Source organism: Vanellus vanellus, assembly GCF_965231255.1.
Source record: "Vanellus vanellus genome assembly, chromosome: 1".
In the NCBI taxonomy this organism is placed as follows: domain Eukaryota; kingdom Metazoa; phylum Chordata; class Aves; order Charadriiformes; family Charadriidae; genus Vanellus; species Vanellus vanellus.
The window spans coordinates 194808446-194822658 of record NC_138905.1 but is presented as its reverse complement, the minus strand read 5'-3'; the positions used below and the strand labels follow the sequence as shown (position 1 = coordinate 194822658).

The 14213-nt window shown below is 37.1% G+C and overlaps 1 protein-coding gene across 2 annotated transcripts in view; it reads right to left on the bottom strand.

The window, feature by feature from the left end:
• Nucleotides 1-5735: 5735 nt before the first annotated feature.
• The window catches only part of POSTN (periostin), a gene marked incomplete at its 5' end in the record, with an annotated part of 38370 nt that continues 29892 nt past the window's right edge, over nucleotides 5736-14213 (bottom strand). Inside the window, 5 exons of one of the 2 annotated variants that reach the window (XM_082489827.1) lie at nucleotides 5736-6975; nucleotides 7518-7559; nucleotides 11848-11928; nucleotides 12340-12417; nucleotides 14021-14110. In XM_082489827.1, the coding sequence (XP_082345953.1) occupies nucleotides 6935-6975; nucleotides 7518-7559; nucleotides 11848-11928; nucleotides 12340-12417; nucleotides 14021-14110 (332 nt within the window). In that variant the 3' untranslated portion in view covers nucleotides 5736-6934. The remainder of the gene's footprint in view (nucleotides 6976-7517; nucleotides 7560-11847; nucleotides 11929-12339; nucleotides 12418-14020; nucleotides 14111-14213) is intronic. The other variant, XM_082489828.1, reaches the window with a different exon arrangement.

Sequence of the window (14213 nt, the reverse complement as noted above, 5' to 3'; positions counted from 1 at the left end):
TTGTACCACAAGGAATTATCCTCCTCCCCATGTGGAATCTGTAGCTAATATTTCCTCTTCTGTGCTGGCAGTTAAACACAAAACTTATATGTCACTCAATTTTTAATTAATACTGGTCAAAAGAAAAGGTAATATACGATGTGAAAATTTTTGTGTTTGTCAAAAATAGACTATTGCTACACTGAAAAAACAACCTTTGGCAAATGTTGGTAAACTTTTATACTTTCATACTTGCATTTTCTTGAAATGCTATGAAAACACTTTTGGAGAAAGGTGACACAAAGGAGGAAGTGAGCTTTTGACATCTTCACACTTGTGGCTTATGCAGAAGAGAAGCAGTCCTTTGATAATTGAAGATCATTAATTTCAAAAAGGCTTTCTACATCACACGTGGTCCAATTACAAAGAGGAGGCCCTGTGCATCTCGTGCTATCACCGGAATTTCTACAACTCAGTACTCAAAGGAATCAGGACTTCTTTTATTTGAGCTGTGCCTAGACCTCGGTGTCCTTACTCAGACCCTCCATCTGGGATTGCCATTTAGCAATTGAGTTGCAGACAGTAAAATAACACATCACAATACACATTTATCTCTCAGGACTGCTGCCTCCATCAATTATCTTACTAAGTTATTTTGTGGCCAAAAAGTGGAATGCATGAATTCAGTGTTGCCTATTCTAGATCTTTTGTCGGATGAATGACATGAAAAGAGATAGTGGGCTTGTCAAAATGGAAACAGTAAAAAAATCCTTTCTGACAATATTTAAGATTTTACATCATTGTCTTTATAAAGGAATCAAACTATCAATTTGATTTTACTTGGTAGCTTTTTATAGTTATTTCTGCAAAAGAAAGAACCTTGCATGCAAGAAACTTGATTTGCAGACTTAAAACTCATTGGACATTATTCATCTAACAGAAGCCTGCTATGATGTAGGGGTAGTCCATGTCTGAGCACCCCTTTTTATGCAATGGATGTTCAGACAGCCTAAGTTACAATCCCTCTGCCCTGGAGCAGATGCTTACTTTCACTCATATGAACCTAAATTGCTAAATCCTATTGACTGTCCTGGGGCTGACACTTACACTGGAGAGAAATGGTGGCGATTATCTCAGATGTAGAAATACACTTTGTAGACACTCCATGTTAGGTGAGAGGAACCTAATCTCTCTTTGTAGTTAGCACAGGTGATGGATTTTATTTTTAAAATATATTACTACTCCTTTCCCACGAAGCAGACATGTGTGTGCCTTGGCCTTCCTGAAGCAGCAATTCTGCTCAGCTCCTCCTCTTGGCTGGGCACCTCTGGTTGTGGGAAAGAAGTACAAACAAGGTCTTATCCAGTCTCTATCATTTTTAAGGTAAAAAATCTTTCCATATGGTTTCTGTATGGTTAAAACACTGGAAATAGGGAATTCATAGAATCATAGAATGGTTTAGGTTGGAAGGGACCTTGAAGATCATCTAGTCCCAACACCCCCTGCCACGGGCAGGGACACCTTCCACTACACCAGGTTGCTCAAAGCCCAATCCAGCCTTGCCTTGAACACTTCCAGGGATGGGGCCTCCACAAATTCCCTAGGCAATTTGTGCCAGTGCCTCACCATCCCCAGAGTGAGAAATTTCTTCCTAATGTCTATTCTAAATTTCCCCTCTTCCAGTTTGAAGCCATTCCCCCTCGTCCTATCACTACATCCCCTTGTAAAACGTCCCTTTCCAGCCTTCTTGTAGGCCCCCTTTAGGTACTGAAATGCTGCTATAAGGTCTCCCCAGAGTCTTCTCTTCTCCAGGCTGAACAACTCAAACTCTCTCAGCCTGTCTTCATAGGAGAGGTGCTCCAGCCCCCTGATCATCTTCATGGCCCTCCTCTGGACCTGCTCCAACAGGTCCATGTCCTTCTTATGTTGAGGGCTCCAGAGCTGGATGCAATATTCCAGGTGTGGTCTCATGAGAATGGATTAGAGGGGCAGAATCACCTCCCTTGACCTGCTGGCCATGTTTCTTTTGATGTGGCCCAGGACATGGTTTGGCCTTCTGGGCTGCGACTGCACATTGGCAGCTCCTGTTGAGTTTCTCATCAAATACCCCTAGGTCCTTCTCCTCAGGGCTGCTCTCCAGCCATTCTCCTCCCAGTCTGTATTTGTGCATGTGATTGCCCCAACCCCCGTGCAGGACCTTGCGCTTGGCCTTTTGAACTTTATGAGGTTTGCACAGGCCCACCTCTCAAGCCTGTCCAGGTCCCTCTGGATGGCATCCCTCCCCCACAGCTTGGTGTCATCAGCAAATTTGCTGAGGGTACACTCCATCTCAACATCCATGTCACTAATAAAGATGTTAAACAGCACCAGTCCCAGTACTGACCCCTGAGGAACACCACTTGTCACTGCTCGCCACTTGGACGTGGAACCGTTGACAGCAACTCTTTGAGTATGACCTTCCAGCCAGTTCCTTATCCACTGAGTGGTCCATTGGTCAAATCCATGATGTCATGCAGGATGGTGTCAAATGTTTTGCACAAGTCCAGGTAGATGACATCTGTTATTCTCAATTAAGGAGAGGAATAGAGACAGAAGGTGGCCAGCTGGCCCAAAATAGGTCACAAGACTGGTATTACATGCACCATTTATACTAGCCAATAAAAAAAATGAATGCCTGTTTCCCAGCTGTGGGTGAAAATGGCACTTTGTGGCTCTTCATGGGGCACAGTACTCCTCCCCTTAAACCAAGGTGGCCTTGTTTATGCTTCCTGTTGGGAACAATCCCTTCTCTTCACTGTCCCCTGAACTATGTCCAGGCACTGCCTGGTTGTCACAGGCAAAAAAAGGCCTAAGGAGCGTACTACCACCTAAACAACATTGATCAGCAGCCGTAGTGATCCATTTTGTTTTCACCCCTTGTTTAGTTTACGAGCAGAGACACAACTATGAGTATTAGCCTGGCACTCTCCCCTTTGCATGCAGTAGTATTACATACGTTTACCTTTCTGACACCTCCATAGTATCTCCCTTCTCCAGTTTATACATATGAACATATTTCTCACTTTGAGTGACATGTGGAGGTACTTAAAGTTTGACCTCCATTGGCAAAGAACCTGAGGAAATGGATGTTTCTGGCTATATTTACTTGAGTGGATGGGAGTCTGGTTAGGACCACCCTCAAGGCTACTTAGAAGACCAAAATGAACAGCTTCTGGGTGTCCAAATGCAATCCACATCAGGAGGATACCCTCTCGAGAACATAGTACTTTGCACACGTCGGGCTATCTGATAGGATGCAATCTGTTGCCAAGCACAGCAGGACAGGCACTCTGCATAATGTCCACGGAGCATCCAGGTGGATCAGAGACAGAAGATCAGGAGGCACGTCACCTCTACCAAGTGTCCTGTTAGTATAATTGCTCTCATAAAACCATACCAAGTACAACCATCAGAGTAACAAGATGTCAATTTTTTTTTTTTTTATGGCATTTTGATGTCAAATATTAGCTAGTGATGAGGAAACCAGACAAATGTGATTTGGAAAACAGTGAAATGAACTGGAACTCAGAAGAGAGGATTTAATTTCTTCTGTGACTAAGTGTCTCCATCTGTAAAACTGAGATGACATTGATTTTCTTTGTAAAATGCTTGGGGATCTGTTGACTAAAAAAAGTAACTTTTTTTTTTTTTGTATTTTCCAAGCACGAGAACAGGTATTTTAACTTCTACTTAATACTACTCTTACTAGAAATTAGTCTCAAAACATGTATACTAAAGTGTTTTTTTAATTTTTATTATTTATTTCCAGTTTTATTAAATTATTAGACAAATAGGTTTTGGAGTGTTTGAACTATTTTTATGGCTAGTCATAAACACTGTATGGCAAATAACAGCATTAATAAAAGTATAATTTTTTGTCAATTTGACCAATACTAGTTATTAACCACTCTGAGAGAATTTGCGAGAACAATGCAACAGTTACAAGAAGTATTTTATTTTGTTCCTTCTTACAGTTAATATATAACCTGAAAACATTCTGTTGAGCATTGTCATTGAGTCTGTTGACTATAGCTAATTTCAAAACCCTCCACTTTACACAAATGGCACAAAGACCATGAGATAATGCAAACCATATTTCTATATAAAATATCAGTTTCGTCTTTTTAAGAGTAATGTCTTCAAAAATTGCTCCTGGTAAAAATATTGTGGAATTAGTGTGAGATAGCTTAAAAAAAAAAAAAAAACCAAAAAAAAGAAGGAAAACCAACGCTAAATGTGCATGGCTGAAGCAGACTTTTAAAATGCACTAATGAATACAGCTACTCAATTTTTCTTTTAGAATAATATCACAGATGACATTTTTCCCCCTCACTTTTTAAAACATTTCAACACAGTTGAGATTTGAGATTTTCCAATTTTACAGCTTTTTTGGATATATATCTCGGGCGCTGAATTAAAGGAATGGAGAGTTTTGTTCTGTTTAGCTTTTTACAAATATCACATGTGCCTTTACTGCTAGTGCTCCTACAGCTGTGACAAGAGGCTGCTGCGTGATTGCTCCACGGTGAGAGCACTAAGGTGCCACCAGAGGTAATTCTAAGGATCTTTGAAAAAACAACAAAAGGGTAAGAAAAGCAGCCATAAGTAAAAGCCTGGTGTCTATAGAGGTAGCAAAATTTACTCTCCCCAGAAAGTACCATGGTTAGCTGGACATTATTTAAGCTTAAATATGTGAACCCTGACAGGAAAAGGCAGTATAAGCAGTTTGAGTCTGACACCCATGTGATGCAGAAATCAGGCTGTCCAATAGAGTGGTCTTGTTCAAATTAGAGAGGGAGAAATAGCGCTGGGTGAAACTTTCTGCTGAATCATGTAAAGAAAGAATCAGCCTCTGTTAAGAATATTTTTATTTCTCCTTTTTTTAGGTTTTGCTTGATCAGTCTTGTGGTCGTGGTCTGAATGGGTGAGGATACACAGATTGGAATGTGCATGACAGTATGGAAAGATTTGTACATGGATGTCAGTTGTCTATTAAATTTTGGACCTCTCAGCCAATTTCAGATCAATTTCACAAAAGGGTGTTAAGCACAGAAGACAGAAATCTCTATGAAACAGTTTATGACTTGTGGTGTTGCTTTTAAGAGTAGTTTATTTTAAGTTTTTGAGCCATTTACCTTTCACCTTTTTGGGAAAGGAGAGCACAGACACATTCCTCCCCTAACATAATTGCTGTCCTTTAAAATCTTACTTGACTGACAGCTCACGGTGGCATAGCAGTGAAGAAAGCAGGTTAAAGTTAATGATTTAATGATGGTCAAAGGCCCCGGGGAAAGGTGGCAGCTTCAGTTCACCCTCTAGGCAGTCCTCTCATTCTCACCTAAAAGGGATCTAGCTCTTACTGGGGTTAAAAGCTGTCCTGCCACCAAAATGCTATGATAGGAGATACTGAGGTCACCTTATTGAGAGAGTCTGACGGCCCAGTAAGGCTACACGGGGTATTAATCCATTGCTCAGATAGCTTTACCATCCAGGGACTGGTGCTCATGGTAAATGATTATGGAATTAGGGAAGGTTTTTAATAGTATTTACGGAGAGTGATGCAGTTTAAGTGCATTAGTGTGTGCTAAGTGAGAAAGGTAAGCATCAGTTTGCTTTCTGAAAGCATATTTTTTAACTAAAAACTGCAGTAAAAGCTTAAGAATACTAGGAATTTGCTTTACTATTAAAGAAATATTCACAAATAAAAGCAGGCACAGTCCAGCCAAATTCTTTATTTAGTATTTGTTTCAAAGCAGAAATATAAAAGCACATTACATAACTCCTCTGAAACTTTGGTCTGCAGAATTAAGGCACTTTGAACACGCTTCTTCTTACTCCATGAGTAATTGTTTTCCAACTTTTGTTAATACAGGCAAACAACTTTTATGATTATAAAACTAGAGTTCTAAAATTGACATAATTTACAGACAACTCCATATTAGTTCCAGACATTAGCAAAGCATGATTTGATATAAAAGCTTTCAGATCTAGCCTCATTTTTGTAAAACTGTTTTCCATGCTGAGTTAACTGTTTGCATGCATTTTTACTTATCCCTTTTATAATCCACTTTAATAATCAAAAGATGCATTTAGGGAAATGTGGGAAAACACTTAAGAATCTCAGTATACGTATTGGCATAAGATTCCTTTAATGGGAATGATTTTTCTTACAAATAAAGAAGTCAACATGATCTTAAATACATTTCAAGAAGCTCATAATGTTTGCTTTTTCTCTTTCTAAGAGCTTCCATTACCCACGTTACTAGAAGGCATTTGGATATGCAATGTAGAACAACAACAAAAAAAGGATACATTTAATATAAGGCATATTTGTTTGTTTAAAAAGGGTAATGTTACTGGTGTCATTATGACATTAAACACGTGATGAATTTTGACTTAAAAAAAGCATACGATACTACTGAACCAAAAGTGCTATGTTAACATCTCATATTTCCTTAGATTACTCTAAAAGTCACTTGAAGTGATTTTTTTCTAGAAATGATCTAATTTCATTTATATTTCTTATTTAGTGGAAATAATAATAATAAAAAAATACACTCTGTATTGTTCCCTGCTCTTTTTGAATCCAGTCCTGCAAACACTGACTAGCCAGCATAAGAAGGAATCCTGGTTCTACAGAAGTTGATGGCCATCAGCAGTTCCTGGATCCCACCCTGAATAGTGCTTACTATCAAGAGCAGTTAAAGCACCCTCAATGGACTGCTCCTAGTGAGCACTGTGCTAGCAGTGAGTATCTGCAGCTTCACATCATTTTGTGGATTCATGGTTCAGTTTACATTGTGTTATCAAAACAACATCATTTTCTAATGTTCTCCTCTTTTTAAAACTAGTTTCTCTTCTTCTCAAAGACCATGCCATTAATTTGTGATTCTGTGGATTCTATCTTGGAAAGCTTTTAGGAATAAGCTAGTCTTGTCCTCCTTCTTGCTGCTCCCCCTGCAAAAAATGGAAAAAAACCCCACAGTTATTACTCACAATTGTATATAATATAATTACACTATATACTGTATTCAGTTGTGAAACAGACATGAGAAGAGGAAAGACGAAGCCTGATGTTGAATCTTTCATTTTCGTGCTGGCAGCTAGGAAATTACAATGATCTCTCAGTTTCTTAATTGATCAAAATAACGTAGAATCAGTGAGTTACAAATCCCATGGTGGGGAATCCCACAGTGTCTTTTTCACAGTGTAAGGCTCCAGTCAGATCTCACTTTGACGGCTTTATTCGAATCTGAAACACTGTTTGACCAAAGCACATAATCTAAGTTGTTTTCAGATATAAATACATACAATACAGAAGTACATCTAGAAACCCAGTAATTAACAATACCAAGCTTTGTTAAAATGTCTTTTTCTAAAAGCATAAATGCAAGTCTTTCCTCTGTTTTCTTAAGGGTATTTTTTCCCTTCTGACTTTTAATATAACAGAATGATATTTGATGCATGTTAAAATGTTGAAATATATATTTTGCTTTTACCTTGTGTTCTCCTGGTTGGTTGTACTTTCCGTACAGGTGCTTCTAGAAAATAGAAATGTTGCAGTCAGGAATTATTTGTAAGAGCCTTTGATTTAAAACTCATTAGAAATGTTGGAAGCCCATTGCTGACTTGTGAAGTTTATCCTTTAAGGTTTTCAGTAATTAAGATTTTTTTCCCATTAGCATGTTGGCTTGATCATCTGAAACATGAATGCTTATAATACAAGTCACACATTTCTGTCATGCAGTCGTCCATCAAATCTTACCGTTTCAAAAGTATTTTTACATTTTAACAGTATGAATTAATCCATTGTAAAGACTGATCTCCTACAGACAGCTACATGATGTAAGCAGGTGCCAGGATGAATTCATTCAAAAAACACCATCTGACACTGTCAGTGACTTACAAGCTCAGGTTAATGTATAGCCCAGGGCTCAGTCTCAGCTTTTGGCAGAAGATGTCCAGTTCTGTTGTATTGACTTTACTTTGGGAATTATTTATAAGTGGTATACTTGAAGCTCAACCGTCACAATGTGGAACTGCATTGTGAGTCCACAGTACGATTCCACATTTAGAGTTCACTTAATTTTCTCAGAGACTTCTGTTTTAAAGGTTAGAGTAGAGCAAGGGCTATTGAGTAGGTACCACCCTCATTAGCAGATACATCTGTTTTCCAAAATACTGACTCAGTGAAACTATCAACACTTTTTCTTCTTTCTCATCAAACCTTGAGACTTTTTTTAAACCAGATGCCTCCTCATTGAGAGGAAAAATGTTGCACAAGGATAAGAGATGATTCTTCCATTACTGTCACAGAAATGCTACTGCAGTATTTTTCCTTCTTTACAACCATGTACTTGCATCTTTGCTTCACCAGCTGCAATCAGTTGTCTTTTCATCCTGAGGTACAGGGTATATAAAGGCATAGCCCTGAGATACAGGCTTCACCTCATTACAGCCGAGGCTATGCAATGGGTACCTGCACCAACGTGATAGAAAATTTCAAGCTCTGCACTGCCCTGACAAGGACAGAACATGGTCCATCCAAAGTATGCTCTCCATGCTTATATGCTGTCCATACAATTATGTTTTCAGGTAAACCTCATGGTTAAAGATCATACCTGTCTGTCAATTTTCAGGCAAGAGTTGACTTCCTTGCATGCTTTGTACTACGCCACATTGAAGTTATACAAACACTACAGGTTAACTTCAGTATTTTGCATAGACTTCAAAATTTAAAAAGTAGAAACATATTTATTTAACTTCATTCTTCACAAGCCATAATATTTCTTCCTCCTAAATTAATTCATTTAGTTCAAAGGCTGACAGAACAACTTAATCTTCATAATTAGAATTGGAAAAGGACATACAGAGACATAAAAAAGAAACTCTAAAGAAGCCACCTCTTAACTCTAAATGAAGATCATTAAAAAATAGTCATTAAACTTGAAGAACAAATTCCTGGTATAAAGCCAGGCTGTATTGTATTTGGCTCCTTTAAGACATTCATTTTGAATCTTGCCACCATTCAGCTTTTTCAAACCCAAGAGCTTCCCTCATTTAACAACAAGATAAGGGTAGAGAAATTCCAAGACCTTGTGAGATATTTACTCAACCCCAGAGGTTATATTCCCTCCACCCTACCCCCTCCCCCTTCACCAAGTTGAGAACCCCTCACATCAACCGATCACATTAACACTGACAAGAAATAACTCAAGTTAAGAACAACTCACGTGGTCTTCTGGACGTGCTGCTTAGAGAAAAGGCAGTTCTTATGGTGCATGTTCCTTCAAATGTTTTACCTAAGCTTTGTGGTTAGACATTTCCTCTTGTCTACTATGCTTGCCAAATCTTTTAGTTACTTTCAGCCACAAGATAAGGTTCAACATTTTTCTCTGCAACGTCAGTGAAAGAATTCTTTTCCAAAACAATTATGAAACTCTTCTTACTAAAATACTGGCTTCAGACCTAAGTGATTTTTGTGAATAGATACTATAAAACCCTACCTGGAATGATCACTTCAGACAAAGCAGGTCTTAGTGATACTGGTTTTTTAGACAAACTAACCTTCCAGATGGACTTTCTTGATTTCTCTCTCGATAATCTGTGGCTCCCCCTCAATTACTTTAGTAACCTTGGTGTACTCAGTTCCAGCTACGATAAGCATCAAAAACAAACGAGTTAAATCTGGCATAGCATTTTCCCATATGCAAGGAGCCTTCAGTGGAATCAATGCCATTTTGGGGGTGTAGATGTATGCAGGCCACCATGTTATTCATGCCGTAAGGTTCCGCTGATTTCCTTGGCCCTGCCACAGGTGATTCCGTCTCTAGGGCTGAGAGTCATTCATTGCAATCTTGGCTTGAATTTTTGATTCAGCCAAGACTGTCACTCGGAATAAGCAATGCTGGATGTTGTATGAGTAGAATTACAGCCCATATGAAATCATTCTTTTACTTTAGACAGTGGTGACTGGACTCAGATTTAAATGCTTAGGAAATTTTCAGTAAAACAGAAGGAATTTGATGTAGACAAAAGGGCCATAAAGAATTATCACCAACAGCTATAAAGCAGCACGTGTATCTGCTTTTATTGCCTAACCATATGATAAGGTATTACCATGGCAGTCAAGGATAGCTGACTGGATAAATCATGGAAAAGACAGAAAAATCAAATTAAAACAAGAGACAAATCTGCCTATTGGGTCCATTCTGTAAAGCAGGATGCTTATGCAAACAAACATATAATAGCAAGGAAAAATAGCAAGAATTCAAGAGAAAATACTGTCTTTTCCAAATTTACTAGGGAGAAACTGTTTTTCACCTATAGGATCACTGTTAGATAGAACGCTACAGATTATGTATATTTAATTCTATACCTCTGTAACCGAAGATTATTACAATTACAATTGTTAGATTCTGGCATCAGACCTATCACCAGAATTTCGAACAGTTCTACAGATAAAATTTGATCCTGCTTTTTATTGCCTGGTTGACACCAATAGATCATAGTCCATTATATGGAGGGATTTTCTTGCTATAATTTCTTTAATTTTCAACTTTTGTTTTAAATATTCAATACTGAAATAGACATCTCCAGAGAGCAAGTCTTTTTAAATAGCTAGAACACTTAAGATGGGATAAGATTAAAAACCCTCTGGAAGTTCCAATTTCTCTCTAATTATTATGGGCAAATCCTGGCTTGGATCTGTAAAACTAAGATTTATATGTTTTAAAACAAGAGAGTAATACAGTCAACGGTATTCATAGCCATATCTTGGCTTTTCTCTAAGATTAGCTGTATTATCAACTAGTGTGGTTTTGTTTGGTGGAAAGCTGTTCAGCCATTCAGCCATCATTATTTTTTTTTTACTTAACTGAAGTTTAAATCACATCCACAGAATAGTGTTTTTGAAGATTAGTTCAGTGAACACGCAGCTGGCTGTGAGCTACTTCACTGGTATTCAAGTTTGTAACTTATTAAAAAATGAACATAAATTGAAGTGGATTCAGTTAATTTGTGCCAAGAGAAATATCCATATGTATTTTTGAGTTTCTGACTCATGTTTACCCTAACATTTACTAAAAACACAACACTTGAATTCTCTTTTTTTTTTATTCCCCATTGCTATTATAGGTAGTTTTTCTAATCTACATTAAGCAGAGAACATTCCGAATTCACAGATAAAGATTAATTTCATAAGCACAAGTTCTTTTACCCGTTTTCTACAGCTACTGGTTATATATTGCCAAAACTGTTAGAATTAAGAGAGCAAGAAGGAAAGAAAACCATTCCTTGGAATGCTATATTTGAAGAGAATTAAAGTTAATGCCTTGATATCCATCACCTGTAAGCATTGAAGGAAGGATGCTAAACATGCCTTTTATTATTAACTTGAGGGCAATGAATATTCATTTCTGAAAAACTGATAAGTAAAATGAATTTAGCCTATTAAAATACTTTCCACTTCATAAGTGGTTTTCACAGATTTAAATTTGATGAAAAAAAGAGTTCACAGCTAGTGGAATAAATCTTCATTGCTCCCCTGAGTTTTAATTAGATAACTTTTTAAAGACTGAAAAAACCCAAATAATTTTGTTTTTCATTATCAATGTAATAAAACAATTGATTAATCAAACTTTGGTACTTATTTCTATTTCACAGACATCTGGCACTTTATATATGGCATTCTATTTTTTCTCCCATGTTATTTTTTAAAATTACTCTTCTGCTAGGTCAGTCTTTAAAATGTTGAGATCGACATATCTGAGAGGGGTTTCAGTTATCATAACCTGTTGCAGAAATGTTAGTTATAATACACTGAATTACCTCCCTGCAGAAGTCTTTTGATTTCTTCATCTTCAAGTAAATGACCATCACCTTCAATAAATTTGGTCACCTTGGTAACCTCTGATAGGACACAGGTTATGGCAAATAGTTGATTCACAGAAAACATTTGACAACCATATAACAGCGTATTACTGCATTAATCCTGTCAGTTTTCTGAATTAAGAAATTTGTCTGTTACAATATTAAATTCCATGTAAACACTGAAAACACCGTATTTTATGACAAACATAGCATACTATGTATTAGACCCAGGAAGCCTCAACTCTGGAGCTGACTGAAATGTGAAGATCAGAGACTTAAACCAGAATGTTAGATTTGGACATTTCTCAAGTTCTGAGGTTTAATCTCGGGGTATGGTTTTGCAGTATGAGCACCTTTGCTGAAAATATGGAGTATCCATTCAGTAATGACTTAAGTAATATAATTTTTAATTACTCTTTTAAAGGAAGGAAAGAAAATCAGGTTACCAACCTTCTTCAAGCAATTTCTTTAACTTTTCTTCATTGTCTGAACCACCAGCAGTAATTCTTGTATATTTTATTTCAGGACCTGGAAAAAAGATGTGTAAAACAGGGAATTACTTTAATTGGATATAACAGTATTGTCTTTTAAGATATTTTTTCCTATTTAACACTTAGGGTGGTTCCATGGTTAACATGTTTTAGTGTGCTTTTATGATCATTTTATCTTTCACTGTTCCCCAAATTAAACAGAAAGAGGGTTACAAATAGTATGTAAAGCTATTCAGGAAAGTGCTTAGACAAATTTAACATACTTATAGTAAATATCTCCTCATGTTATCTTAACGTAACACACAGTTTTAAACACTTCTTTGTATTACACCATAGATCAGATATTTCTGAAGTGCAAAAAGAGACTGGATCAACTATTCTAGACATACATTTTTGCTTTTAGTACTGCTATGAATCATTTGAGAGCTTGAGATACCGGTTTCTACTACAGAGTGAAGAGAAGGAAATATCAGGTCTGGAACACCGGCATTTTAAATTATATCAATCATTTTATGTGGGATATTAGTGAAACTTCAATTTGAGAAATAAGAAAATGGTATTTTATTTTCTCCTCCGGAAATTTTGTGGTGAAAAATAGTCCCAGACTTATTCAGAAACCACCTATGTTTTTCATTCAGTTATTTTCATCCTAGTAAAATGAGAATACCTTAAGTCTGGTTCTTCGTTTCTCTCTTGCCTGAATGACTTCTTAAATTGAATTTTGAGATTTTCTAAATAAACTGAATATTAGGACTTTCTGGTAAGTCAGTATGTTCCTATAACACTTTCTTTTTCTTAAAACTGTTCTGGCAGACAGAATTTTAATGGCAGCATTCAAGCTGATATTCAACCAAGGGAATCAAAATGTGCTGGTGGAGAATTAGTGACTGCTTAAATACACCTCGCTCCACTTTTAAATTCCTGTGAAGTTTCTAGGATTCTTGAAGAAATATCCCTGTAGTAGGTCAAATATAGTTGAAATTGGCCAGAGAGTTTGAAAGTTACTGTGTGAGAAGATCAAGAGACATAGACGCCCATTAATTTTATCTTACATTAGCTGAATACAAACGTCAGATGTCAGATCAATCAAGGCCCATCCTTACAGAGAAACGGAGAAGTTCTTTTTCTGAAATGATTGTCAAGGGAGCCTCGGATGACATGCAAATGTAGGTATCTACACACTGAAGGTCTACCTTTGGTCAAATGAAACCTACCTGGAAATATGCAACCCAAAAGTTCACACCCACACACACACCCACACACACACACACACACACACACCCACACACACACACAAAGTCTTTCTAAAGCAAACCAGACTAAAAAAATGCAATAAAAGCAGTCTCATACTGAAATAGTAGCAAGAAGCTTGCAAAAGCAGACACCTTGCAAATACATAAAGAAACTGAAAAAAACATGTTTTCATTGTTTTGCGTGCTGTTAAAATAATGTTGCCATTTCTGGATATATGTGCATAGCCCACACTGCCAGAATTTGAGTCATACACGGTAGTGGGAAGTATTAAGGAAAATTCATCTCTCCAGGAAGTGCACTTTAGGCATTAGGACACGACTTAAGATTTGTTACCTTTGTATTTAATGGTGAACTTTACTAAGTATGAATAGCTCAGCATAATTTACCTTGAATAATTCTTTCTTCTGTCACTTTTTTCTCTGTCACTTCCACAGGTCGTCCATCAATGATTTTGGTGTATGTTTTAATAATTGGTTCTACAAGGATTTTTAAATTGAAGACATTGATCAAGTGATGAATAGTGTTACAAGTGCTGGTTTTGAGATGCTGAAACTTACTGAAGCACACAAGGAAATACCA